The sequence below is a fragment of the Diplotaxodon limnothrissa genome, linkage group LG22 (assembly GCF_057381915.1).
Source record: "Diplotaxodon limnothrissa isolate DT_005_m linkage group LG22, D_limnothrissa_male_GT1.1, whole genome shotgun sequence".
Classification (NCBI taxonomy): domain Eukaryota; kingdom Metazoa; phylum Chordata; class Actinopteri; order Cichliformes; family Cichlidae; genus Diplotaxodon; species Diplotaxodon limnothrissa.
This window is the reverse complement of record NC_140616.1, coordinates 24,937,918-24,965,374: the sequence shown is the minus strand read 5'-3', so window position 1 is coordinate 24,965,374 and position 27,457 is coordinate 24,937,918. Positions and strand designations below refer to the sequence as shown.

General features: G+C 43.3%; 1 protein-coding gene across 1 annotated transcript; it reads right to left on the bottom strand.

Moving 5' to 3' along the window:
- Positions 1 to 5,744: 5,744 nt before the first annotated feature.
- On the bottom strand, positions 5,745 to 26,938 carry dlgap3 (discs, large (Drosophila) homolog-associated protein 3). Its single transcript, XM_085345926.1, has 11 exons — positions 25,856 to 26,938; positions 17,801 to 18,015; positions 14,958 to 15,060; positions 13,826 to 14,042; positions 11,748 to 12,286; positions 9,898 to 9,992; positions 8,702 to 8,921; positions 7,336 to 7,630; positions 7,156 to 7,247; positions 6,834 to 6,980; positions 5,745 to 6,224 (listed from the first exon to the last, which is right to left on the bottom strand). The coding sequence occupies exons 1-11, from the start codon at positions 26,936 to 26,938 to the stop codon at positions 5,907 to 5,909; spliced, it is 3,324 nt and encodes a 1,107-aa protein (XP_085202052.1). The 3' UTR covers positions 5,745 to 5,906.
- Between the last annotated feature and the right edge of the window lie 519 nt (positions 26,939 to 27,457).

The window sequence follows — 27,457 nt, the reverse complement described above, 5'->3', positions numbered from 1 at the left end:
TTATGAAATCCAGAAAATCAATTTGTATGTACAAAATGAGAAGCACAACACAAGAAACAGAATCAGGATGTACACCGGGCATCGTCCTCCACCGCCGTCCAGCACGTCTTCGGATCGCTGTGTTCATGCACGTTGTGTACTCACTGGTGGCAATGTGAAAGTTCATATTTTATGGCATCTCTATTGCTATATGCTCCGGTCAATTCTTTTTCTTTATAGGATGAAAAAAAAAACCAAAACCCCCAAATAAAGCAAAACAAAAGCATTTAATGATTTAACTGTACAATATACTGTCTTGGCACTGAATCGAACGTGTATAAAACAAGTAAGCACGACAATAAAGCTGAGCTTAAAGACAGAAAAGCTTAATGTGTCAAACCCGTCTGATTTAGAAATCGTGGTGAGACATGAAAGAGAAGGAGAAGAGGGGGCTATTGTGTTTTTTGCTACATTATAGAGTAGAACACAGAGAGTGGAGCGTCTTATCAGTTTGAAGTCTGTGTTTCGTCTCTGTTGTGGCAGCACTAAGAGTTCAGAGTGGAGTAAAAGCACACGGAGAAAGAAGGTCTTAGGTCTGGGTCTTCTATTCGCTCCACCTGTTCAGTGCTTACTTTTCTCTCAGTGATCTCACCCCGCATGGGAGTGTCCATCCGTGATCCCAGAGAAAAATATCTTCCCAGAGTTATTTTCAGTTTCCTCTTCCTGTACTCCATCTCCTTAGTAGCAGCGATTTATTTACTTTCTCGTTAGATATTAAACCTTTTCTTTTTGTTTTGTTATTGTACACAAGACTCATCCTTGAATATAGAACAATGTTTACCCCATGGCTGTGACTAACAACACCGTTTGTAATAATGGAAGGGATGGCAATTATTAACCATTTTAATGACAGCAATCATACTAATAATCATGACGTAATAACAATATGTGCAATATTGAGAAGAGCAACGTCTGTTGGTAACAGGTATTTACATTGTTGTAAACACGACGGTGGCAGGGTATCATTTTTGTTAATTACACAGTAATTGCTCAGTTTTCTCTGATCTGCATGGCTAACCGTGTCTACTGTAAAGCGACATTACAGTGCTAATACGCACACATACAGAAGTACACCTCAGTGCTAAAGGCACATTGGAGTTTCAGTTAAACATCTGCTTGGCGCTGAGCTGCTCTGGAGGCAGAAAGGAAGCAACATAGAACATTTAAGGAAGCGTGCAAACATTTTTTTTTATTAGATATGGACTCAGCTTTTCAGGAATAGTTACTCAGTGTATTAAGACTGTAATCACCTCTGTTAATTCCTTAGTCTGAACTTAAATTTCCAGCTAAACACGAGTACGTGAGAAGAATTGATGCAATCCAGCACGCTTATATGTAACTGCTAGCAGTCTCAGTAGGCTGGATCCACATATACATTTGAAAAACAATTCTGTATGTAATAAATGTGTTTATTTTAGTTCTACTAGTAGAGCTTTGATCTTTTGATGATATATTGGGTCTTGATACAACCTGTCTGCTCATTTGTTTCAGCTTCAAATTCCTATAAACCAACTTTCCTCTGACTGGCCTTTTCTCGCAAACAGAAGGGTTGAACTGAAGGTGGGTGGGGCTTCTGTGCTCACAGCCATGAGCTGTGCACCTGAGATGGCCATATTGATACCTGATGTCTTCTATATCCTACGGAGCCAAGAACAGAAAAACCATCAGAAACCAGTGCTTATTTCAGTTTTTGTTTTGTATAGCCTTTTACCACTGTAACAGTTTATATAGGACCAAAACATGGAAACATATATTAACCCCCACCTCTTTAAATAAGCTAAGTTTGATGTATGAGTTTGAATAATGTTACAGCCTCCATATCTCTCCACACTGATCTTATTTTCCAATGGTTTCCAATTCGCTCTCCTGTATCCTAGCACTGCTAATGCTAAGCAAATATTTCCTATTGCTGTTGGTTAAAAGTATTCAAATGCTGATAATTGTCTGAAAAAGTTTTTTTTCACACATTTGATCACCTTTAAATATTGCTGAGAATAATGACACAAACGAAATGTTTTTAGAAAATTGCCCCCTCTGCTTCTCGTAATGAGGGTTAATTCAGTGACTTAGCTTTTTCCTCCAGAGCAGCTCTGTCTCACAGAAATGTAAAATTAAAACTCAAATCTGCTGCTACTACACCCCTACACCTTCAGTCTGTTGCAGATGCACAGCACACAGCAAATGCACACACGTAGCACATCGGCTACGATCGCCTCCATCGCCAGCACCTGCACGTTACCGCGCTGCGCTTTCCAGTCTCGGAGAATGGCTGAAAGAGAATCTGGGCTCAAATGACGTGTGATTTCCACACTTTCAGAGAATATTAACAACATTCCTGCAGGGCTGGTCTGACGCTGTATGTTCAGGGTCTGTTGGTTGAGAATCCCCTGAGGACAGAGGCCTGGGTTGGGGATTGGAGACACTGCTGCTAGAAACTGAGGTACTGAGAGTTGGCTTATCCATCTGGCTGTCCACGTGGGGTTTTTGCACTTACAGAAAGAGGTGAAAAGGTTCATATAGCAGTCTGTCTGTTGTGTCGGTGAGTGGTCAGGTCATGTTTGTACAACTCCAGTGTACTGTGCAGATATCGAACAACGAATAGATACAGTAAAGAACGCAAACCGTGGAAATCACAACCACCAGAAGTGTGTTTTCAGTGGACCTGTTATCACAAGGCAAGGTGGCTGGCTAACACCTCAAATTATGATAAACAATAGAGGAGAATGTCAGCGAGAACTGAAGACAAAGTAGTAGGAGTAGTTGTTGCTACTGTGGATAAATATCCAACAAAGCCTTTAAAGATTCCTGGAGCCCCTCGAGGCCAACTCATAATGGAAAGACCTTGCCATCCCTCTGAATGTAGCTTTGAGGATTGCGAGGGTGGAGTCAAGAGTCCTTCACAGTGGAGTTACAGTAATAAAGCAGGTCTTTGTGCTTTGTTTCATGAGGGCTGGGTCAAAAACGCAGCTGAAATGTTGTCAAGTTTCAGGGAGAGAGGATCATGGGGATAAAAAGGCCGCTCTCTGAACCGCACGCCTTCAAATGAATTAAACATAAAATCGGCCGTTTCACATGGAGGCTGTTAAGCGCATCGCCTCGGAGTCGAACCGAAACATCGATTGCGGTTTTCAAGGACATCGACATCAGTGTCCTCCGAGGATGTGATCGTTGTACAAAGACAGTGTAAAATCCTACCAATTTGTTTTTGTTTGAAATCACAAAAAAAGGCTACAAAAAGTGCTTTCCTTTTATCGGTCAAAAAAACAAATCCCATTAGATTCTGCTAAAGGAAGCTGTAATAAAGCATGCAGTATTAACATCAATAGAATTTGCCAGTCTTGTGTGGGTATTGCAAGTGAAAGTGGGGGAGATCAAAGATGGTGTGTCAGTACAGTAAAAAGAGTTTCTTTAACAATATTCTCTGTATATTTTATACTTTTCTATTTACATTTCTTTATATACTGTAAACTGTGTTCAAAGGAAACCTCCACATATAGCTGGTTAGGCACATGTAGTTGGCTCTAAAGAGGAAATACAGGAAGGGGATACAGCAGTATATGTCATTAGAACCACAGAAGAAGATATACAGTAGGCCTAAGGAGGCTCACACTTGGCAATTAACACTCTTGCCAGTTATACCCTGTGAACCTGACTCACACACTGAAGATAATAATATTCATTTGAGATTCTTTTTCACATGTACTGAGTCTGGATATGCCACACAACTGTAGTATCACACAATGCTATAATCTATCATAATAATACTGTAGAATTTCACATTTGATATATGCTTTTTTTAAAATTCGTACATATACTGTACTCAATAATCTCTACTAATCTAGAAATGTGGATTATATTATAAAATATACATCTCCCAATAAAATATCCCATTTTTCCAACACATTCCATCCAAATATTAGAAAAAAAGAAAAAACAGGTCATGCTAAAAGATTTTTCAAATTTAAGTGTGTGTGGGTTTGTTTTTTTTTCTATCGTCAAAATGGCAGATTTGGACTTTTTAGTATTCGCCGGGCTTCGTCACATGTCCCTTGTGACTCGCAGCCCTGTGTAAGCATTAATTCCAGTGCATTCACACACACATGCCATTTTTCTGTGCAACATCCATACAAAACACTTGTATCAGAAATATCTGTTATGAAGTAGATTTGCAAATGAGGCCCCCTTCAAAAACTCTTCAAATCGTGCTACACTTTTCAGAGCGGAGACCACAGAGAAGAGAATTTCAGGAAGTCAATAACGAGAAACAAAGCACGCACACGTCCACTCAATCAAGTATTAGCTAATTTCACCACAGCTGCCAGACTCTGTCTGGCAGCTCGGCGGTTTCCTGTGTTTGATGTCTCTTTGGGGAGGTTTCGTAGGGCACTGCTGTTCACTGAATACCACTCTTTTTTGTTTACTACCCTTCAGAGAAATCATCCCTTCTTTGTAATCAGGGCTCTGTGTGATTGAGAGGACGGCACTTCGAGTTAGGCAAGCAGATTCTGCTGAAGACTTTGACGGTTCTTTTATTTTGCGATCTGCTGCCCTCTTAATTAAGCAGTAGGGGGAAATCCACTGAAACAATTTCTAAGAGAAGAGAAAATGTACTGCGCGCCAGGGAAAGCACTGATTAAGTGCAAAAAAGCACGAAAAACAACAACAAAAAGAGCCCCACCCCACCCAAAACCCCCCCATCTTCCGTCATGGCTGTTTCATTGGGGTGTCTGTTAATTCCTGACTGAAGTGGCGAGAACTTCCTACAGACCATTGTTATTAGTTTGGGTCCTCATTTAACCACTTGGTGGTGCTATAGTCTCACAGTGAAAAAGGGGGCTTTCTCAGCAGAGTCCTGTATAGCCTTGGAAAATATATTCTCCTCTAAAAGCTCACAGAAACCCCACCCCTGAACGCTTGAAACTTCAGAAGGACTACATAAGAAGCAAACAGCTTCTCTCCCCTAGTTTTTTATTTATTTTATGTCTGCAGTGCTCTCTAGCCATCAAGGCTGTGATGCTACACTGCAAAAGCTCCTTCTGGCAAACATGACTGTGCACTCTATGTACAAATAGCACTTGCCCGTTCAAACAGCCTGACTGCTGAATGCTGAGGGTAGTCAAACGAAAACACGGGATTTGAGGAACGAAAGAGAGAAACTTAAAGTGATTTCATACTCTCTGACTGAGTGCTGCCGGGGACAGATGGCACCTGGGTGAAAGGTGCAAGCTGTAGTTGGCTGACAACGACTGGGAGGGATGTTCTTTGGGGTTTGCCAGCCATCTGACTTTAAGGGCATTAGAACCGATGCTCAATTCATCCATGTTTGTTCATCCACACCGGTAGCATCAGTCAAGCGAATGGACACATCTTGTATGTGATTAAGAAACCTCACAAAGAAGGATGAGGTTTTACTGCACACGGCATCCATACAGGGAGATTCTGTATGAGTTCTTGTATCTGTTAAGCCCTTGATTTTTCAGTGATGGAGATGTGCTCGGTAAACACGCACAGGCATGCTACTACTGCGTGAACCTCAGTTGGTTATAAAAGTGGACTGCTGTTTGTCTTCAGCCATAATATTAATCAAAAACAAAACAAAAAAAAGACTTGAAAATGTCTGCTAGCTAGCTACCATTCCACGTTTAGGCCTCTGTGTCTGTAAAATATCCAAATTTCAAGACACTACGATGGCTGTCATTGCTTGTTTAATGAGTATGATAACTGATTTCGATGGAAATGCTAGAGGGGAGTAGCGCATTAACAGCGTGCGGATCCAAAACTGGGCTCGGAGACAGACTGAGATTGGCCAGCTTTGCAGGGGGTGAGGGTGGGTGAGAAGGTGGGAGGGAAACACCTCAGCTCGGTGTTCAGAGTCGAGTCTGGGCTTCGGGGATGTAGATCTCGATACTGTCGGCGCTCTCTGTTGCCGAGTTCTGCCTGAAGGAGGCAGTGCGCCGGGTCTGCAGCAGCCGCCTCCTCGCTTCTGTCCTCTGACGGTCCCCGAGGTCCATTGACTTCTCCCTGATGGGCAGGGTGTGCCCACCGACGCGAGGCACCACCAGGCCCCCTGACCCACCTCCTCCTCCACCTCCAGCAACCCCATCCCCAACGCTATCAGCCCGGAGGCTGCCACTCACCCCACCTGCTGGCTTCTTTGGTAAGGGTGGAGGAAGCTTCTTGTCCTCCTAGCCCAGTCGTGGTGATCAGGTGAACAGGCAGTGGATTAACCGAGAGGGGGGAAAAAATATGGTTTTGTATGGTTGTGTAGAAGGAATCCCATGCAAAAACAAGAGGAGATAGAGGGAGGATGAAAACCCAACAAAAAGGTAAGAAAATCCAACATAAAGGGCAAAAATTCAAGTGAGGAAGAATCACGGACCGAAACATAACGACAAAGCACATAAAAACATCTCAGCATGCGTTGGCATTGGGTGAAGTAAAAGGCAATGAAATGGGAGAAGGTAAACAGAGGTAATGCACAAAGAAAAAGAAGAAAAGAGAAACAATTGTTAGTTTGGTGTTGACTGAATAATGTTGATCAGTGAGTAGCCAAACCTATATAGAAAATAATGTAATACGCTGCATTAAATGCAAAAGACGTCTAGCACATTTTGGATTTCACAGTCTTGTGGGCAGCTCAGCTCAGCTCAGTTCCTCTTGCTGTTCTGTATTTTCACAGCCTGCAAAGGCTTGGAGGGCACAACCATCTGCGCTACTCGCCTGCACACTGCCATCTTAGCTCTGGGGGAGTGCTGAAGGGAAACCAGGGTGGTTTGGACCCCCGGGTCTCTCACCTTCTTTTCAGGCGGGAGCCTCCAACCAGAGTCCTTGAGCCTCTGGAGATCCTGAAACTTGACCCTGACGTCCTCTATATTGAGCTGGAGCAGGTCCCAGAAGGCAGCCAGGTCCTGAGACGTGGGCTGAGGGTAGGCTGATGGGTCCTGGGTGTGCGGGGGGAGACAGGACTTAACAAGTAAAGCATTACATGGGGATTTACAGACTAATTTCACCGGTGAAGTGTTTGCAGCCGAGCAAATCTAGCCCTTTAGCGAATCACGGCAAAAATCATGCGCCATATGTAATGTCATGATTTCGCATGCAATCACACATACTCACCACACTCTGTTGGCAGAGGCGGAAGAACTGCTGGACTTTCTGAGACATGAGCATCTGGGCACTGCCAACTGCGTTTCGAATCAGTTCAAGAACTAGGTGGGAAAGAGCACACACGTAGTTTGAGAAACCCAAGAATTATTCATTGTTAATCTTCATCTCGAGTCGTCCTCTCTCACTCACTCTCCTCCGGAAGTTCGTTCTCCTCTGCTTCTCTCTCCATGTTCTGGCACCAGCCCTCCATCCTCTCCACCTCTGTCTGCAGGAGGCGTAAGAAGAACTCTCCATCTCTCATGCAGGGAGAGGCTCGGCCCGAGTCGGGCAGGCTCCGGGGACCCTCTAGGGACGGTGTCCCCGCCCAAGCTCGCTCAGAGGTAATGGGGAGAGGAGAGTGGGAACGTGGAGGCAGGTGCGGTTGCTGGTGGGGCCGTGTGTCAGCTTGACAGGCCTCAGTGGTGTAGCCAGTCTGGATAAAGTCCTGGGATAACATAAGAACAAAAAAGCCTGTTTTCGAACCACTGCTGAACCTCAGCCACTATTTATACTAGTATTAATGCCACAAATGTGCAGTGTGGACTCCACTTTTGATCCAGTTTAAATATACCCAATGATATTTTTATATTTAATCATGAATAGCACTACTGAATAATTAGTTTTTAAGCAAATCCTTCTGCCATGCAAATACACAAGGACACACTCACGGCCAGCTTCACTTCCATTGCTATTTAAAGCTTTTACTTTACAGACAGTACCAGTGAGAAAAAGATATCCTCCTAAAGGCAGGGAAGCTGACAAGTGCAATCTAGAAGACCCAGGGTACTCTTCCAGCAACATTAGCCAAGCTAATAACCAAGAAAGTTACCTGACAGCTAATGTTAATATACTAATGTTAATGTTTTGTATGTATAAATCATAGTAATTAAAGCTGTCAAACTCTTTCCTCAGAAATGAGTGGAACTATAAAGTGTTATACAGGGGGAAAAATGATGAAAGTGCAGTACTGATACCTCAGTGCTGTACCTAAATACAGTATTTGAGCAAATTACATTTCAGCCTTGACAAGATAAAATCTAACAAGACTAGAGAAAACCTGCCTCCAGGTGTCTTCAGCTGTTTCTGTCTATATTACTCTCAGCCCCAAGGCTGATCTGTCAGGTCTCCCAGCAAATGAGTAGTTCAGATTGCAAAATATTCAGAAAAAATGTTGATTTTCAGATGTTGTATAAGGAAGAAAATGTCTTTTATTGTAAGATTGCAAGTTAATTAAACACCGATTACACCATGAATTTCTATCCATTAACCCGAGGACATGCAAACATGTTGGGTGTCCCCACAACCTGCTGTCAGTGTTGCCACTATCAAAATAATCATGCACATATAAGGACTTTGTCATTTACTATGTCTAAATGAAGCCCAGAGGAGCATTAAAGTGAAAGTGGCAAAAGTTTTCCTTCAGAGATCAATGAAGCTAAAATGTTTTTGTATTTGATTGTTTCTGTAAAACTTCAACAGCTGCCTGTGATCCTACAGGAGAATTGCTCACTGCTACCTCTTTGTAGGCCCACTGTCCCTGTGTGTGGACGGTGCGATGGCACTCTGTATACTGGCTGGCGGACTCGGGCTCAGACGAGTGCCTTTGGAAGGAGCAGCCAAACTGGAGACTTTTGTCCTGCATCGGCACAGCGATGCTCAATCCCGGGAAGCCCTCGGGGTCCAGGTCGGCCTGCACGCTCGCCGTCACGCTGTTGGAGCGCTTGAAACGAGCTCTCCTGCAGGACAGGGAGTCAATGCAGTCCCAGAGAAATCGAGTCACACAGAGAACTATATGCAAATGCTTTCTTATTGTGCTATTATTTTGGCTTCTGTTAACTGCACGTTCTTCTTTGAGTAAGGCTGCCATGTCACTGCACTCACTACTACTCACTTGATTATGATAAGACCTGCTAAATCCTCTGGCATATGACGCACCAGTGTGGGCAAAATGTCACGTCGGTGGACTGGGCGATGATCGTTAACTCTATTACAAGTTTATACCCCACCTCCTCCTCACCCTTCTTTCCTGTCTGATGAGGGGTGACTCAGATTTCCGTTATCAGTCTGCTGTTTTCTGAGATGTCACGCTGTCGCGCTCGACGAGCAGGTGTGACGGGCGTGGGGGGACGGGGGGGACGTTGTTAAGGGATGCATGATCACAAACCGCTCGGGGGTTTGGAAGTATGCGATGCTACGAGTGTTTGCATGCATGCGTGCAAATCTGACCTGCAGGCAAAGCTGGATATAATTAGGAGATGGGTTGAGTCACGTGCGAAAGTCATGTAGAGTGTATGATTTGCAGTAGTCATGGTTACACTCACTAATGGCTGAAAAACAAGACATTCTTGGAAGAAAGTGTTGCCGAGTTCAAGCTGTGATCTCTGATGAAATGTTAAATGAAATAATAGGATCTAGCCTAGAAATCAACCATAGGTGGCTGCTCTGTTGGGCGCTCAGGAGATGAAGGCTTTTTTTTCAAATTGTAAATGAAAATTATTCACATAAATTACTGTGCAAAGACCAAAAGTTCTTGATGAAGCTACATATTTTGGAGCAAAGATAAATTAGCGAGATAAACAAACACGTCTTATTTTGCAAGTTTGTTTCTTTTTATAATGAAAGCAGCTTAAATGTCAGGCAAAATAAACAGCTCATGTTTAGACTGGATTTCAAAGATGAGTAGTTTTTCTTTGATTTTTACTTTCCTGGTACCTTTTGTCGTCTTCCACTTGGACTCCTACAGAGTGGACCTCGGTCAGAGCTTTGCCCTCCGTGTCGGAATCTGAAAGGGTCTCTGAGCTATCCACCTGCAGCAGAGGAGGACACGAGCACCACAGTCAGAGTGGAGAGAATGAAATCGGAAACCTCACCTGCCCTGCTGAACATACAGGGACTATATAATGCAGTCATTGTGTTGCATGGATGCATGTGAACAGCAGAGGTTCAAAACCGTTTCATCTGCATTCATATCCTCCTAAGAACCAAGAAAAAAGAATCTTCCCATTGAACTTTATTTGTGATTTCCTTCCTCTTTGGTGTTAAAAGAGGCAACCCAAACACATGAGATATCAATGGAAAGTCCAGGATGTCCTTTATTTAGTACATCATGACTTAGTAGGGTAGATAGGCTGATTCTCAGGAGGACACAATTCCATGCCTGAGAGTTTATAAGAGCATTTATTGAGAGCTCTGACAGGATGACCAGACACACCGATCGTGTTACAATCCTGGATTGAGCTAGTAATGACATCATAATAATGGGATACTACTGTGTAGTAGAAATAGTACTTAAGCTATTTGACTTTTGAGGTTAATTAGGTTTGACTGGTGATTCTTTTCAGGCCATTTTTATGTCCATGTGACTACTGTATGACAACTAGTGTTAAGGCTCTGTTCATTCATTTAGAGGGGACTTAAAAAATAACTAACCATCTCTGAAGACATGTCAGAGATGAATGTCCCTATTTAATAAAAGTATAGCTCTATAGCAGAATATTGATGCCACTCCCAAGCTTGTATGCTAATTATGGATCTATAGCCTTTTGAATAGCTAAGCTTTGCACCTAGATCGCAGGAAAACTCGACAAAGTCTTCACATGGAGCAGAAAATGGTTTGCAGCTACTAACGCTGAGGGATTATGCATGTTCTTTGTGTAAATGGACTGTATTTCGATTGGTGCTGAAACCATTTTTCTCTTGGCTTAGCTGAGTTGAAAATTAGCATCTGTAAAGCTTGCCTGTAAAGTTATTCACCAAGCCAAAAAACCAAACATCCTCGGGAAGAACTGAGGGGGCTGGAGTGCAGTGATTAGTTCACAGCCTTTAACTGTGCAAACTACTGCGCCTTCATCAGAGATTCCAAGCATCTGCTTGTTCGGGCTCGGTACACGTGAGGATTTGGTGCTTTCTGAAGTTCGTATCACTGCAAATCAAGTTTGGATTTGTGGACAAAGGATACAGTTTAACCAAAACAAGCAATTTGAAGACTTGCAGTTTTCATTATTTTCTATATGTCTGTGAAGGTTCTCAGTCATCCAGGTCATCGTAGTCAAAGGAGCTTGCAAAGAATCCATCTATGTCCACTGTGAGCGACCATCTTTGAACAGAGGCGGGGGTTTACGACACCAACTCTCTGCCATCTATAATCCAGTTTTGAGATCCCTTCCCAGACGCCTTAACGCCCACTCACATCCTGGGCCATCTGACCTCAGGAATTCGCATGATAAGGTGGAGCCAGGTTTCACAATGAACACACCCGAAACTCTGGCTGATTGGGACCCACGCCCAGTTTCCCACCTTGGCTCAGGCGATTAGAGGATCATCAGGGGGTCCTTTTGTCCCTCTGTGGGGGGTCACTCCCACTAGGTTTATATCTGGGACTCTCCACCATTTGACCTTAGAACTGAAGAAGCTTCTCGGATGAGAGGTGAAACGTCTTCAAGCAACTTAAAGAAGTCCAGACGCTTTCTTTGCAAGCTCCTTTGATTATTTTCTATCATCTTTTAGAGAGCCTAATCTAAATAAATGAAAATAAAAGGCATATTTTTTTGTTTTCCTCTCACCTGCACAGCTATGGATGGCCTCCACTTTCTGACAGCACGCCCTTCGTCCTGCCCTCCAGCTTTACTCAGCACGATGCTGTTCTGAGGCAGAGAGGCTGATTTCCCCAGACTGCCTCCCACTCTGCCATCCCTCTCTCTTGCTGGCCTTGGCGGACCCTCCAGAAGGCTGTCAGCTGAGCTGCTGTGTTTGGCTCTCACCCCGACTCCAGGACCCCCTCCATAGGGCACCAGCTCTCTTGAGCCCCGAACCCCGTCCAGGCTCTCTGCGGAGTTGCTGTGCTGTCGGGAACGCCCGGGTCCGCTGCCAGTGTAGTAGCCTCCTCTGGAGGTGCGGCCCGATGGCCCGTCAGAGTTACCCAGGTCCACGGAGTTGCTGTGCTGCTTGGGGCGTCCGGGACCGGAGCTTGAGACCAACTGCCCGCTGCTCTGGAAGTAGGCATCCTGGGTGGACTCTGTGCTGCTCTGGGCTCGCACCGAAAGTGAAGACTTTGACATGCGGGGTGGGAGTGGAGGAGGAGCACCTTTACGATAAGGAAAGACTGAAGTGTCAGAAGAGCAGGAGAAAAGGAAGACAAAGGCACAGTGGGCTGTTAAAAGCAAAATGGGTAATATATCAACAGGGAGCGGGGGAGGTGGATACTTACAAAAGGGACAGACTGGAAGGAGAATGTGACAGGAAAGTTAAGGAGTGAAAAAAATAGGAAAGCGGTTGACATAAAGAGGCAAACAAACATGGAAAGGAGGAGAGAACAACGATAAAGCCATTAAGAATTACAGCCAGTGTAAGATGGAAGAGGAAACACACAAAAGTCCAACTTCTTTTCATTTAAAAACAGCTTTTAGTATAAATTTCAGTGAGTGGCAGGGAGGGATGCGCTGGAAAAGACAGACATGATAGCGAAGCAAAAACCTCTTCCCCGCAGCTAATTTAACTCTTAACTCATTCACTGCCATTTTTACTCATTTTTGAAGAGCCACAGAAAACTGTGTGTTATGATCATATAAACGCTGAACCTACCAAAATGAAGAACAGACTCTCTTCTTTCATCCAAAAAAAAAAAGCTTGTTTCTACCATTTTCCATTCTTTAGTAATCAGCTGTAGAAGAGAGGTGGGTTCCACCAAAAATGCCTGTTTTGACCACAAAAAGGGAGAAAACGAGCTTTTTGTGAAAAATACATTTCAAGCAGTCTGATGTTCACTGACAAGCTGCCCGAGGTTGTATTCTAGCCCCTCCCATTGAAAAACGTAATTGACGTCTATAGACGTAAATGGCAGTCAACGTAAGTTTTTCAATTGACGTCTATAGACGTCAATTGCAGTGAATGAGTTAAGAAGACAGAGCATTTTCCTGAGAGCAATATTTAAGAAAGACATCACTCACAGTTTCTTTAAATATATATTTGAACAGAGTTTATTTTCAGAGTGCAGAGATGCTCACTCCAAAGCTGTAACCCACCCTGTGTGCATACGCAGTGTTGCTGTGTGACTTGGTGTACCAGGGAGGGGTCTGTGCTGAAAGTGGATAACACTTCACAGAGGCTTTAGGAAACACTGGATGGATTTTGTGGCAAATAAAAACAGCCCAATATTAGGCTTAAGCATTATTGGGAAGACTTGTCAAAGCAAACATCATCAAGAGTGAAACCAAAAGACAGAGACAAAAAGCTGGAGACACTGAGCTATCATCATAATCACATGGGTTCCTGTACCTATTTCTGAGCCTGTGAAACCTGCAATCAGACAGGGGAGGGTGATCGGAGAGAGATGAGATACAAAGGCAAGGCAGAGATGGCAGAGAACAAAGAGCATGCACAAATGTAATACACACACACACACACACACACACACACACACACACAGCTGAGCCTATAGCATGCATATGTAGGCACAAACACAGAGGAGAGGGGTAAAAAACAGCTCATTAGAGGTTGAAAGAATAGCGAAGACAAGAAAAGTTTCATCTCCCACTGTGTCTCCTGCCGCGCTGCTGCCACATAAAAGGCAGCCGCGCATCCAAACGCTCCACAGAGACACCCCAGACTTTTGCATACTGGTGGACTCAAACCGCACACTCACCGGCCCCGCCCTTGATGCTTCCCTGGGGGCCAGACATGGAGAAGACGGAGAGACAGTCGTCATCCTGGGAACATCCGGCCTGGATGGCGCGAACGTAGCTGTGGCTGCGAGTGCGGAACACTCCTGGAAGATCCAGGGCTTCGACAGCTTGAGACTCCACCTCCCCGAACATGGTCCCACACACGGCTTCGAACTGACGGTTTAACGTCTCTCCGAGCTGGAGGATGAGCGGGAAGGTGCAGGGGATGAGAGTTCCTACATCAGTACTTGTCTTACACATGTCAGATGCACAATTTATATCCCCAAAGAAACTGTCTGTTGAAAGCTTGTGAACCCAGTTTTGTCATTTTCTACACAAATATAACCTATAAAGTTATTGCAGCTTAACACAAGTCCTAAAGAAATTTAATTTAGATTCTAGTCATTGAGGAAATTTCGTTCATGATAAATTTCCTGATGTAAGTCAGATTTTTGCTGTGACATACTTTACAGTCGAGTTAACCTTGTAGGTTGACCTCTCCTTTGGAGGGTAACGGTGGTCTTGAATTGTGGACTGCATTCATTAATGTGCAAAGCTTCTCAGAAATCACCTTTGTCCCATTCATGATTGATCCCATTTTCATATCATTGACTGAAAATCCCTCATCTAATTTCAGCTTCAAATTATGCTCTTTACGCCCTCACAGACATGCACTATTGGATCGTTTTCCTCAATAAACGAATGACCAGATCAAATCGAGCTTATCGTTAGCTCGGTGCAGCTCAGGTGACATCCACAATGCCAGCCCACATCAGCTAATGCCTCCACTGATGCCATTCTGAACATTAACATCTCATAAAATATGCACTGTTTCAGCCATCCCGCAGTTGAAGACATCTGAAGATGCCTTGCAATTCACCTTCATCCCATCTATGCCTTTCATGCCGTATCTGATGTAATCAACGTCAAATCCATTGTCATCTGTGCCTGCTTTGTTCTGCACTGCAGCCTCGCTGGCTTACGTATTTCATGTTTGCACCCGGAAGGACAGGAAGGTCTCAAAACAGATCTCCTAGGTCATATCTATGTAGAAAAACAGGCAATTCTAGGAGCGGTTTACACACTTCAAAGCCTCACCCTGCTGTTTGTTACCTGTGTGCTGGTCAAAGAGCGGGTGTAGCTACGGGAGCGGGTGTGGGTCTTGGGTGTGGTTCTGCTGTTAGGGTAAGAATCTGTACACTGTTTACACGAGTGCCTGGAATAAACACAAGCATAAATGTTAGTATTGATGCTTTGTTGTGGCTGTAAACACGTCCGCCATTCGCGTTGCTATTTTTATCAAAAAAAATGTTTGCAACACAAACAGCTCACCATTTGGTGAACCATCAAATAACAATTCACTGCATCATGTGTCATGACTGAGCCAGCTGGAGTCATTTTCCGTGCTGTGACGGTGCATTTCCATGCCAATTAGGGAACCATCATTTTTGTTCATTTTATATGAAAAATAAAATCCAGACATTCCAGCAGCTATTATGATGTTCAAGCAGAGCTACAGTTAAATGTGAGAAGGTTCCCAAGGCTGCCTATGTGAAAGTATTTACTGCATAATGCAAGAACATTAACATCCTTTTTCAGTTTCTTTCCCTATAAACTGAAATCCGCTGGTGTTATCTTTTTACTGATGTTTACCACCAAGCAATAATTTAGTTTAATAATTCAGTTTATGGTCTAAAATCTTAATTTGTCTAAATAAATGGTGCTTGAATGTTACTGAAATGCGTCTTTATATATGTCTTAAAAGGGTTACTCACTCAGTTTCACACAGAGTGTGAAATCATGTGTACAGAACACAGTGTGCCTCGTCCTAGCTGATGTTTATTTTCCTCTGTGTTCTTTGATTCACCCACTTGTTAAGTGCTTGCTATTAGGGCATTGCTGGGTCACTGAGTTTCTATCTATAATCTCCAGAGTATTTACACGGGCGGAAACAATGATTTGATCGCCTGTTAAATTTGTAAGTCTGCTCACTTACAAAGAAATGAACAGTCTCTCATTTTTATGGTTGCTTCATTTGAATGAAGAGAGACAGAACATCAACCAAAAAGTATTTGATCACCAATCAAAACATGACTTAGTACTTGGTGGAGAAACGCTTGTTGGCCAGCACAGCAGTGAGATGCTGTAGTTGGTCACCAGGTTTGCACACAGCTCAGGATTTTGGTTCACTCGTCTTTAAAGAAACTCTAAATCAAAGCTCTGCAGATCTTCTATACGACTGAGGTCTGAAGAGTCGCGAGACCACTCCATGGCATTAATGTGCTTCTTCTTTAGCCACTCCTTTGTTTTGGGTCATTGTCATGCTGGAAGACCCATCCATGACCTATCGTCAGTGTTCTGGCTGAAGAAAGGAGGTTCTTGTCAAGATTTCATGGTACATGGCCCCATACATTGAGTCTCAATAGGAATACCTGTATAAATAAAGGCCAAATAAAGTAAAAAAAATAAATCTACTGCCCCCTCAATGAGCAGATGCCAAATGATGATGATGCCAAAGAGTTTGATTTTGGTTTCAGCTGACCACAGCACTCTCTCCCAAGTCTTCTCTGAGTCATGTTCACTTGCAAATTTAAGACGGGCCTGTTCCTTTGCCTTCTCGAGCAGGGGCACCTTGTGACTGTGGTCTCAGCTGCCTTCACGCCATTAACATGCTCCTCCTGTGTGGTTTTGTTCTGATCCACAGCCTTTCTCATGATCATCCTCACCCCATGAGGCAAGCTCTTACATGGAGCTTCAGACAGAATCTGATTGATGGTCATTTTATATTTCTTCCATTTCCAAATAATGGCACCAGCAGTTGTCACCATCCTGACATGCTTATTGTGGATGGTCCCGTAGCAGGTCTAAAATCTTGTCTCTGATGTGCTTTGACAGCTCCTTGGTCTTCCCCATGGTGGTGGGGAAGTTGGAATTTAAGAAATTGATTCTACGGAGAGGTTTGTTTTAGACATATAACAAGCTGAGAACAGGCATATCGGTAATGATTGATTAATCGTAATCTATTCGACACAAGCATACACACAGACTTCAAATATTTATTTGACTCAATAACATGCATTTCAGTTCATAAAGTTTATGTAACGTGTTTTTTTCTGGATTTTTGGCTGATATTCTGTCTCTCTCCATTAAAATGAAACCACCATAAAATTAAAGACTGTTGGTTTATTTGTACGTGAACAAACTTACAAATTGAACAGGGATCAAACCTCCTTTATTTACTTTAACTAAACAGACATGAATTTTCTGAGTCTAAAAGGATCTTTTTAAAGTCTGAAATTAATAGTTATCCCAAAATGTGTTTGTAAACATCAGATTTTTATCATGTTACAAACTGAAAATAAAGATTTTGGAGAGCAGGGTTTTTCTAAGGAGGGAGACTTAGACTGTCTAAAAGATATTATGAAGCTATGAGAAGAAATTATCCAATGGTTTTGTATTTTCACCCACACTGTGGAAAATAATGTTGTCCACATTTAAAGAGTGAGCCTTAAAGGCACAATCAAACAGTGTTGTGTATTTAAGCTGCAGCCTCTTATAAAGTTATGGAAAAGGAATGAATTCTAAATGCAAACCAAAAAAAGCTGTAAAGTAACATAATGCAGAAATCCTCCTGTGGGGAAATGTTCGCATAAACAGCAACCGTCCATACTAGGACTAACTTGCTATTTTGTTTTTCTGCATTTTGTTCCACGTTGTTGTTTTTTTCCCCTTTGTCATCCCACTGCTGTCTGTTTCTGTATTTTATTGTTTACTTCTGTCACATCTGTGCAATTCCTATTTGATATCCTGTGCTGCTTTTGCACTGCTTAAAAAAAAGACAACCAAACTAAACCAAATAAACGTGTTTTTTACGGTTTTTGAAAGCAGAGAGTTGAGTCGAGGGTAAATACAAGTATTTCAGCATGAATATAAAAGCTGAATTTGTGCCATCTGACCTTTGATCCATGCTGATAGATCGTCTGAAGGCTTCCCTCTGGGCAATCAGCGTGGACTTGGGCGAGGCTTTGGGACTCGTGTCCGAGTCGGCGCTGTCATCATCGCCCATGGCTTTGATGTAGCTGCCACTCCGCATGCGACGGCAAGGGATCTCCCCTCCGCTGTCAGCTGCTCCGCCACCACCATAACCACCTCCCCAGTCTTCTGAAGGGACCTGAGGCACATCCACATCCACCCAAACATGCACACGGTCACCATAACTGACCAACTTGTATTGATCTGAAATTGCAACAGGTAGTGAGTAAAAATGTAACAACCATGTGGGACCAACATGGTTTTAGTAGGTCAAACAGTTAAATGCGTTAAAAGTAAGTATGCATTCCTCTTCTACACCCACTGTTAAGGGAAAAGGAATTAGTCATGATGTGAATTAATCAACACCGAGATATTGAAGATGTTTTTCACCGCACTGTTTGCAGTTTCTTCTCAATATCTGATGTCAAGATCCAAAGGCTTCTCAAAACAGAAATATATTTCTTAATTAATCGAAAAATATTTCACACCTCGAATGGTAAAAGGTTTATTTAGCAGCACAGTTCTGGCCCACGTGCACACAGCGTTGGGTTGGAGGGCAGACACAACCGAAAAGTCAACTGCACTCGTGCACACACGCTCACATGCACATGTATGCATACACGAGTAATGATGCAAGAGAAAGAGAGAATAGGATGAAGGGACTTACAGAGAGAGAGAAAGTCTGACAGCTGGAAAAACACTGACGCAGAGAAGGAAAAACAACGTAAGCTCAAAAGCCGACAGACGGAGAGCAAATAAATAAAAACAGAGAAAAACAGGTAGACAAGAGAGAGAGGGCAGCAGACAGGAGTGGCGACACGGAGTGGGAGAAAGACATGAACGTGGTGGCAAAAACACGAAACAGAAGACGCAATTTAACAGACGAGCAAATGATTCTGATGGGAAAACAACAAACACAGCAGTGCAGTCAAGACAAGAAACTAAAGACAACACGAAGAGAAATATAGAGAATCAATGAAATTAACCCCAAGAATTACGCTGACATGTTCTCACAGTGGCCCTAATGTAAAATACACGAAGGCGTTAGCGCACCCAGGAAGAGATCACAGTGTCAGTGAAGTTTTGCAAATTCAGCAATTACAGGCAACCCTTCAGTGAGTGGGTATCATGTGGAACTACTCCAAAGTTGGGAAGCGAAGTCAAGCATGAAACACACGCTTTGAAAATGACCTTTTGTTTACTTTGAAGAAATAAGACAACATAAAACAACACATTAAAAAAATTCTAATCAAACAACCTCAGCTAACTGATTAGCATTGAGATTCAGTCTGGAGCTGCTTTATTGGTCTCAAATTACACAAAGCATGAAAGATGTCTTGACTGGTATTTTCTCAGCTAATTTCTAAATGTGTGTTGTGCTGAAATGAGGCAAATGCTAAATGCTAAAGTAGCATTTGGCCAGTCTTTGGATCAACAACCTAAAACAAAGAACTACAGGAGGCTAATAATGGCACTATATGCTTAGACACCACTCTACATTAAATTATTCATTATTCCACAGTACCTCTCTTGTCCCATCTCCCTCCTCTCTCCCACTAATGCCACTAATGGCTGCTTCTGCCTAAGCCTGGTTCTGCAAGCAAGTTTTTTCTTGATCACAGTGAGTCATCTGATTGTTTTCTCCGTATTACTGTAGCGTCTTTACCTTACAATATAAAGCCTCTTGAGGCAACTGCTGTTTTGATTTGGCACTATATAAATAAAGTGAATAAATAACCAGATAATCAGACATTTGGATATCCAAATATCTAGTACAGAGAGAGTTTTGGTGACAATGGGCTGATCTTTGTTTAGCCTTTAGCGCCCGTCAGGAGCTGTGCACAGGTTGATGGAGGAAACTAACAACAACGGCTCAACACTTCGGAGAAATTTTCATGACCATAAAAGACAGCACAATGTAGTAAAGTTTATATTTATGGTCCAAGTATTATACTTCAATATACTAATTAATGAATAACTCGTTATATGTATAGACTATTATGTATTTACTTTGTTAGGAAAGTCTAAAGACTAACTTGATGTTGCCTTACACATAAAAAATATAATTACAGGACTCCTGATCGCAGTGCTGTAGACAGCGTAGGACCAGCGTTCGGTAACAGTCAAAACCCAGAACTGATCTGAAAAATCTCAGTAGAGCTGATGAGAAATGCAGAATTAGGTGATGAGGTCACAGGGGTATTTCTCGCCACGAGTGACCCCTTATGTTGACAAGCGCAGCTTTAATTAGCATCATAGCTCGTGAGTATAGCTATTAACCTCGCATGTAACATGCTACTATTGTGGAGGACCACTCACTTGGATATGTGTGTTTATATATGTGTGTGTTCACTCGTACACTAACAGCAGCTGTTTTGGCCGAAGGACCTCTCAGCCTTTCATTTTGGTTTTCATTTTTTTGTAAATGCTGTCAGGTGCAGCTTCATATACGAGCATGTGACCAACACCTGCACCCAGACACACACATAGCCAAGGCCCCGGGGTTTGGCATCCAGCTGAGTGTGTGTTTTTAAGGTCATCACTTAAAAGATGATTCAGCCTAATCTCGTGATCCCCGTGGCCGTCCACTATCTCTCTCATTTCCTCAAACGCCCCTTTCTCTCCTCTTCTTGCTTTGCCCCTTGGCTACCATCACCTCTTTTATCTCTTTTCTATCCCTGAGCTTGCTTTACTGTCTCTGGGTCCCTCTGCATTCATCTTTTCTAACACTCTTTGTACCTCACCGCTTTGCTCTTCTTTTCATTCCTTTTACTCCATATTCAGCTTTTTTTTCCCCTCGGCCCTCTTTTCTTTTTTAATCATTTCATATCTATCACACACAGGCTGAGGGGAAGGTGAGAGGCTCAGGGAACGGAGAGCATCAGGTTCTGATGCCACACATTGTGATTGGCATTGACGCCATGGGGGAAAGTTTGCACATGTCCCTTTGCCTCTGACCGTAGACTTGCGAAGATTCACTTGCATTTATTGCTCGGTCCTGACTCTTTGCAGGAAACCTGTGTAAGTATTAGCTTGTATGTACATGTTTCCTTTTTTTACACATGGAAATAACATACAGCAGGTAGACTGACCCTGCAACGAGAGAGGGACTGCTGTAGCATACTTGAACTGATTTAAAACTGACCATGTGTTTTATGTTTTAAAACTGACCATGTGGAAAGTTTTTTTTTCTTGTTTGTTTGTTTTGTTTTTGCTTTGTTTTATTATTTGCTTCGAGCCCTGTGTACAGGAGCTGCATGCAAAAAGATCTTTTGTTAAAAGGGTTGGCGTAATAAGCAAATGCTTCAGCTAATACCTTTTGATTAGCCTTGTCTCATGCTTTCTTGCTTTGTGGTAGATCTTTGTTCTGTCTTCACTGAGATATTTGAATGCTAATCAATAAAATCAAATCAAATCAAATCAAATGTTTCCAGGTGCTACAAAAACTACTTAGTCAACGCTTTGTAGAGCGTTTTTCTTAATGTGAACCAACCTACATTTAGCTCTTCACTTTTGACTGTTTGCATAAATCCAGCAGATGTAGAGCCAATTTATACTCAGTCGTAACATGGAGAAATTCAAAGTTTAATCTTGTGTGGAGGAGAGAGGAGGATGAAAGTGAGGCTGTCGATTTATTGACTGACCTAGGTCCTGACCCTCACCTACAGCTACAGGTAGTGACCAAAAGAATAACAAGTTGGACTAGAAAGAAAGATCATATTTTTCACATTGTGGCTGCTCAATTTCAATGCAATTAAATGCAGAACTGAATTTAAAATCCTTCTCTTCACATCCAAAGTTCTGAAAGATCAGCACCCATCGTATCTTAAACACCTCATATTACAATATTACCCCAATAGAGGACTTTGCTGTCACAGTTCAGGCTTACTTGTGGTTCCTAGAGTTTCCAAAATATGAAATAGTACTACTCCTCAGCCTCCTGGGGGATTTTCAGAAATCAGGTCATTGAGAATCGAACTTGTCAGAGATTTTTAGTAGTTGCACCTATAGTACGAATTTCATAATCCTACGAAAGCTCATTCTTGAGTTATCGCATTCACAACATTGGGTGTCCACGCCACTTGCCTGCACGGCAGGGTGACGACAATAGCCCATCAGCCTTTTAAAGCTTAGGGGTAGAAATGTGCAGCTGAGCTATCAGCTACACTATATGGATAGAAGTACAGTGCCACCTAAATATCACACCATAAGAGCTGCTCAGCCATGGAAACCCATGCTGTGAAACACCCAACACACTGTTTTTGTGCTGATGTCCATGTAAGAGGAAGTCTGGAGCTCTGCAGTTAGTGAGTCAGGAGAACGTTGGCAAACTTTGTGTCGACCGCGCTCTGGTCTGACTCACTTGGTTGAATTGCTGCGGTTCCTAAATGTTTTCACCTACAAATATACTAATTACAGTTGATTGTGGAATACCTAGGAGGGAAGATATTTCACAAAGTGGTTTATTACAGTGCTGGCATCCTGTTGAAGCACCACAATCAAATTCAATTAGCACTTTAGAATGAATGATTCTTTCACAAATGTTTGTAAAGGCAGGGTGCTTGGTTTTCCAGACCTGTGGAAATGGGATTTCTTCTTTCGGCTTCTCTTTTATGTCGCCACAGCAGATCATCTCCCACCATCTCGGCCTGTCCCTTGCACTCTCTTTCTTCATGCCAACACTCTGCATGTCTTCCTTCAGTAGAGCACTTCTGTGCATATGGTGACTCAGACCCCTCTGTTGTTGATTCAGCTTCCACTTTGGGTACTTTTAAGATTAGGCCTGAAACTCTCTGATTTTGATAAACTTAAGGTACTATATTGGTTGATCCTGAAACACCTGCATCTGAATTTTCAATAACTTTGTGTCTACTCTCTTCTTCCCCCTCACTCCCACAGGGAGGGGACGCAGATGGCTGGCCCTCCCTTAGCTGTGGGTGGTCTCTTCCTGTTAAAAAGCAGTTCTTCCTTCTCTTCATGGCTAAGTGCTCATTCACAGGGGATCATCTGATGGTTGTTATTCTCTTACTAATATTGCAGAGTCTTTACCTTACAATATAAATTATTTGCCAGTCTCTTATTACAAGTGCCACCTTTAATACACAAGTAATAGAGTTTAAAGGCAGCTGTTGGGTGTATGATATCTGCTCTTGCTTTCTCAGGCAGTTTCAATTTGGAGTTGTTGCACCTGTGCTGCTGTTAGTCCTGACATTTCATCCTGGTGAAACAGACCTGAACAGCTTTATATCTGCAGCTCCAGTGAGCTGTCTGCTCTGAAGCCGTGGATCAATCTGGCCTGCCCTGGCACATCTAAGCTGGGCACAATTCACTCAACATACTGTCTCTCCGCGCCTCCCCAAACCACCGGTGACACCTGGAGATACGAGAAAAGCTGCAGCAGGGGAAGTTCATTTCGTGTCCTAAGGTGAGAATGTGATGGTAGCCTAAAGCACAGGGTAAACTGTGTGGGGTTTGTCCTCAGAAAAGCACGAACACACAGACGACCCTGCTCTCGCTGTCTCCTCTATCAGCAGACCTCAGCTGTGTCTAAAGGATGAGAGTTGGAAAAACACCAGGGACTCCTGTGGCTACCTGTTTCCGTAGAAACACAGCCTGCATGGCAGCTCTACCTCAACACAGCTGGAGGTTTCTGAGCTCGTGCTTGTGTGTGTGTGTTTGTGTGCGTGCGTGTGCTCTCTGAGATGCCACTGTAACAGCCAATAACAGTCTTTAATTAACCTTTTCTGCCATTTTAGGAGATAAAATGAGTGAACGGGTTCTCTGAAAATTGCATGCGGCAGATTCAAGCTACAGCGTGTTGACAGGAGGCAGGTAAGCGACTGTTGTAAGGGACAGGTAAATAACACGGTGGGTGAAGATGATTATTCTTTTCTGACTCACAGCAAAATGCCAGGAGAGTCCATCTGGCCTCTTAGGCAGACATTTAACCAAGAAAAAATACTTTTCACTTGATTTTTTTGAAACCTTTATTTAAGAAAAAGGGTTTTTTATGCTTTTGAAAAATTCTTGTTAATTTCCCCATTAATCCAAAGGCTTTACCACAAGGATCTTACCCATCTTTGATTGTATTTTCTTCTTCTAATTTGCTTTCTTGAGCTTTTGAAACAAAAATTGGCTGTGTTGCTATTAAAGGTTTGTTTCTATAGCAGGAAGATGGCATTTTGAGTAACTGAATACCTTTACTTGTGTATTCAACTGGAAAAACCAGGGTCTAAACCAAAATTGTAGGGACAATGGTTGCTTTTCTTTCCTTGAAACAATTAACCTTTGGAGGGACAAAGCCTAAATTAAAATCAATGGGTATTTTACCTCCCCAGCAGTCATCACTCAGTGGGTAAAACTTTAGAAACTTAAGGACGGGCTTGTAGACCTAAACTTTTCTGATTGGCCACTTGAGCAATCAGAAAAGCTCTACAAAGCAGTCTGTCTTTGTCGTCTTTGACAAAGACAAAGATGACAAAGACATCTTACTTTAAGGAGTACCAGAGAGATTGCTGGTTACTACTTTCACACATACACTGTGCACTCACTACTAGATTTCTATGTTATATTTTTTCAGCTCTGCACCTTCCTCACATGGTGGTGAGGTAGTGTCTGCACTTTTTCCTATTTTTTTTAAACGTTTAGCCAATTAGTACATTAAAGCATAAGCTATAACTGGATAGCCTATAGGTCAAATTTCAGTCTGGTGGTCAATAAGGAGAAAGACAGAAGACAGGCAGCCTATAGGAGAAATGTCAACTTAGCATGTCGGCAAGTGTAAACTGTCAGCATCTGACAGAGCCTACAGTCCTGCCTCCTGGGGAAGATCTTGGTTGTGGTGTAGCAGTGCTAACACTATTAGACCTGGGAAATCTGGAAGTTGGCTTCACTCTCTGACATTGTTTGTGGAAGAAACGTGTGTATTATATTTAACAATTTCCTATAGTTAAGGCTATTTGATGTTCGCCAGAGAAATGCAGAGAAAACGAAATCGTTTGTCACTTATCACCACTGAACCTTGGAACCTTCTGGCAGACTGAGTTTTAACTTTAAAGACATCAAATACTCCAAAGAATGCCATGGGGAGATGCCAATCATGGCAGCATGTTTTCCATTTATTTATATTAAAGCATGTGTTTCATACCTTAAATCATATCTATTGGGGTGTCTAGAACATAACGCATAAAGCATAAAGCATAAAGCAGCAATTAAAAAAACAAAACAAAAGGAATACAGGGTATACTTGTACTGTATATTCTTTGCCTGTGGCAAATTGTTGCCTTGATCTCGTGGACGTGATAATCCATCCATGGAGAATGTAAATGTCCAAGGCTGTCAGATCACTAATCATCTTTAACCTGCCAGCTTCCAAATACAAAGTCTGTATGAAGTCCAATTGAGACAATTTACACGAAAAGCTGGAGGTAGTTTATGCAGTTTTGATGAATTCACAGCGAGTAAGTGGGTAAGCAACACCCTCACTTAAATCAAAGTGTTTCCAGTACTGACATGTGTGTGTGCTACATGTGTTGTTTTCTGATTGTTTCACAGCACTTATGTTCTAAAGCACAGCTATACAAGCCCATACTTCCCCACAAGCCTGTGAGAAGGCACTGCATTGACAGATTTTGTGTTATAACTGAAGAGCAGGCTTCATCTTGTCTAGATGCCCTGCGTCTGTGTGTCTGTACTGGCTGTCAAATATACACATGGAGATGCAACACAGACTGAGAGCAGAGGCAGAAGATGTGAGATGGTCGACACGTTTTTATAAAGTCCCGTACACAATGATAGTTGTCGTTATGGCAGCGGACTAATTAGCCTAATCTTCAAGGGTCTGAGACAGTGGAAACAGAAAAACAAAAGTTCAAGACAATCTTTTCATTCCTTAAAAATAAGTTTTGTTTTTTTTTGCTTAACACCAAACCACATATATATTTGATTACACATTTGCTGATATGTAGGGACAGACACACCTGGAGATAGTGGAAGGTCCTCTCCTTGAGCTTGCTCTCAATGGGCACCAGGGCTTTGTCATAGGCTCCTCCTCTGGTAGAAGGATACACCTCTCTAGCCTGACTCACTGTCATGGCTGACCAGGTGCTCCTCTTCAGGGAGTGACCGTGATGCCCGTGCTGTCCTCCTCCTCCCTCACTCCCCACCAGAGCCATTGTTGTGCAGGCCATGCACTCCCCAGACCCCGGTCCGCCGCCTCGTTCCTTGGGCTTCTTCATGGTGAGCTCCTGAATGGCAGCATCCAGGCTCTCATGTCCTCTGGGATACCCCGGTCTACCCCCACCTACCAAGTAGCTGCTGTCACTGTCGAGGTTGTCATCGGAGCTCCACCAGCCCGCTGTCCGGCTGCGGTGGCGTCTGCCTGACTCATGCCGCGAGTCTCCACTCTTGCTACGTTCTCGAGACTTGTTCCTCCTGGTGGAGCGAGACTGGTGGCCTGAGTAGTGGCCCTCCTCCCCTCCACTCCTGTGGCCCCCACCTCTCTCGCTCCTGTAGTCCCCTCCTCCCCTCGTACCGTTGTACTCCCGTTTGGATGGCGCCTCCAGGGAATGGGACTTGGCAAAGAGGCGCTGCACCGAATTGACCAAGTGGCGTATGCGCGAAGGGCTCTCACTGCGTTGCTCAGCACCCCCACTGGCAGTGCGCTGGTATTGCAGTGTGTGGAAGCCATCATGATGGAAGGGCACCTGCTTCTCAAACTGGTCCATCATGTTTGAGGGCATGCGGTGCATCTTCCCCCCGTGGCCTGAGGATAGGCACTCTTCACAAGAGTCAAATGACTGGAGAGGTGGGTGCTGGTTGGGGTGGGAGCGGGGAAAGGTGCCTCCTCCAGAGTGACTATGGGAGTGTGAGCGGGAGTGGTGCCTCTCCAGCGCCAGGGCCTCAACGGGACCTCCCCCAGGGTAAAAGTGGCCATCGCTGTGACCGTGGTAGTAGTCTCTGCCTGGACCGTCACAGTCATCAGGCGTGCAGTGGCAGGGACCTCCTCCACCACCACCCGAGGAATGCTGAGACATGCTCCGGCTGACATGGTACCCTTTCATAGGCGCCGGGGCATGGTGTGCCGTCCGGGCCGAAAGGGGGCGCTGTGGGCGTGACAGGGCTGCACCTCACTCACCTGGTGAGAAAAACAAGAAACAATGTGAAGACATTTTATTTAAGTGTAGCAAAGGAACAACAATTGCAATGTTGTAGACTGTTTGGATGAGAGTCATTTTTTTTTGTCTAATTAGGCCTCTCATACCTGTCAGAAAGGACTAAGACCTCAAAGGGGTGTTTTTTTTATAAAACTTTGAGTACAGGTATAAGGTAAGATTAGAGGCTCACATATGGGAGGTGCAGCGATGGGACATTTGTGGTAGGAAGTAGATTTTGATGATTGATGTCAGGATTATTTTCTTTCTTCTTTTCTTCTTTTTAATGCGTGAATTGAAAGTGAAAACAATGCATTGTTTTTTTTCTGATTAACATTTTTATTGATGTTACACTTCATTTTTTACCTAACCAAAGACAAAACAGAGCAAACGCGAACATTCATCCCGCGGCTGCAATAAGCGGCCGGA

Bases quoted from the DNA above. Each gene is read 5' to 3' on its own strand.
- dlgap3 (XM_085345926.1), bottom strand. From the start codon at position 26,938: ATGAAAGGGTACCATGTCAGCCGGAGCATGTCTCAGCATTCCTCGGGT. The intron at 7,248-7,335 runs GTGAGTGAGAGA...TTTCCCACCTAG, and splicing joins GAACGAACTTCCGGAGGAGA to TTCTTGAACTGATTCGAAAC. The intron at 6,981-7,155 runs GTGAGTATGTGT...CCGCACACCCAG, and splicing joins GCCTCTGCCAACAGAGTGTG to GACCCATCAGCCTACCCTCA.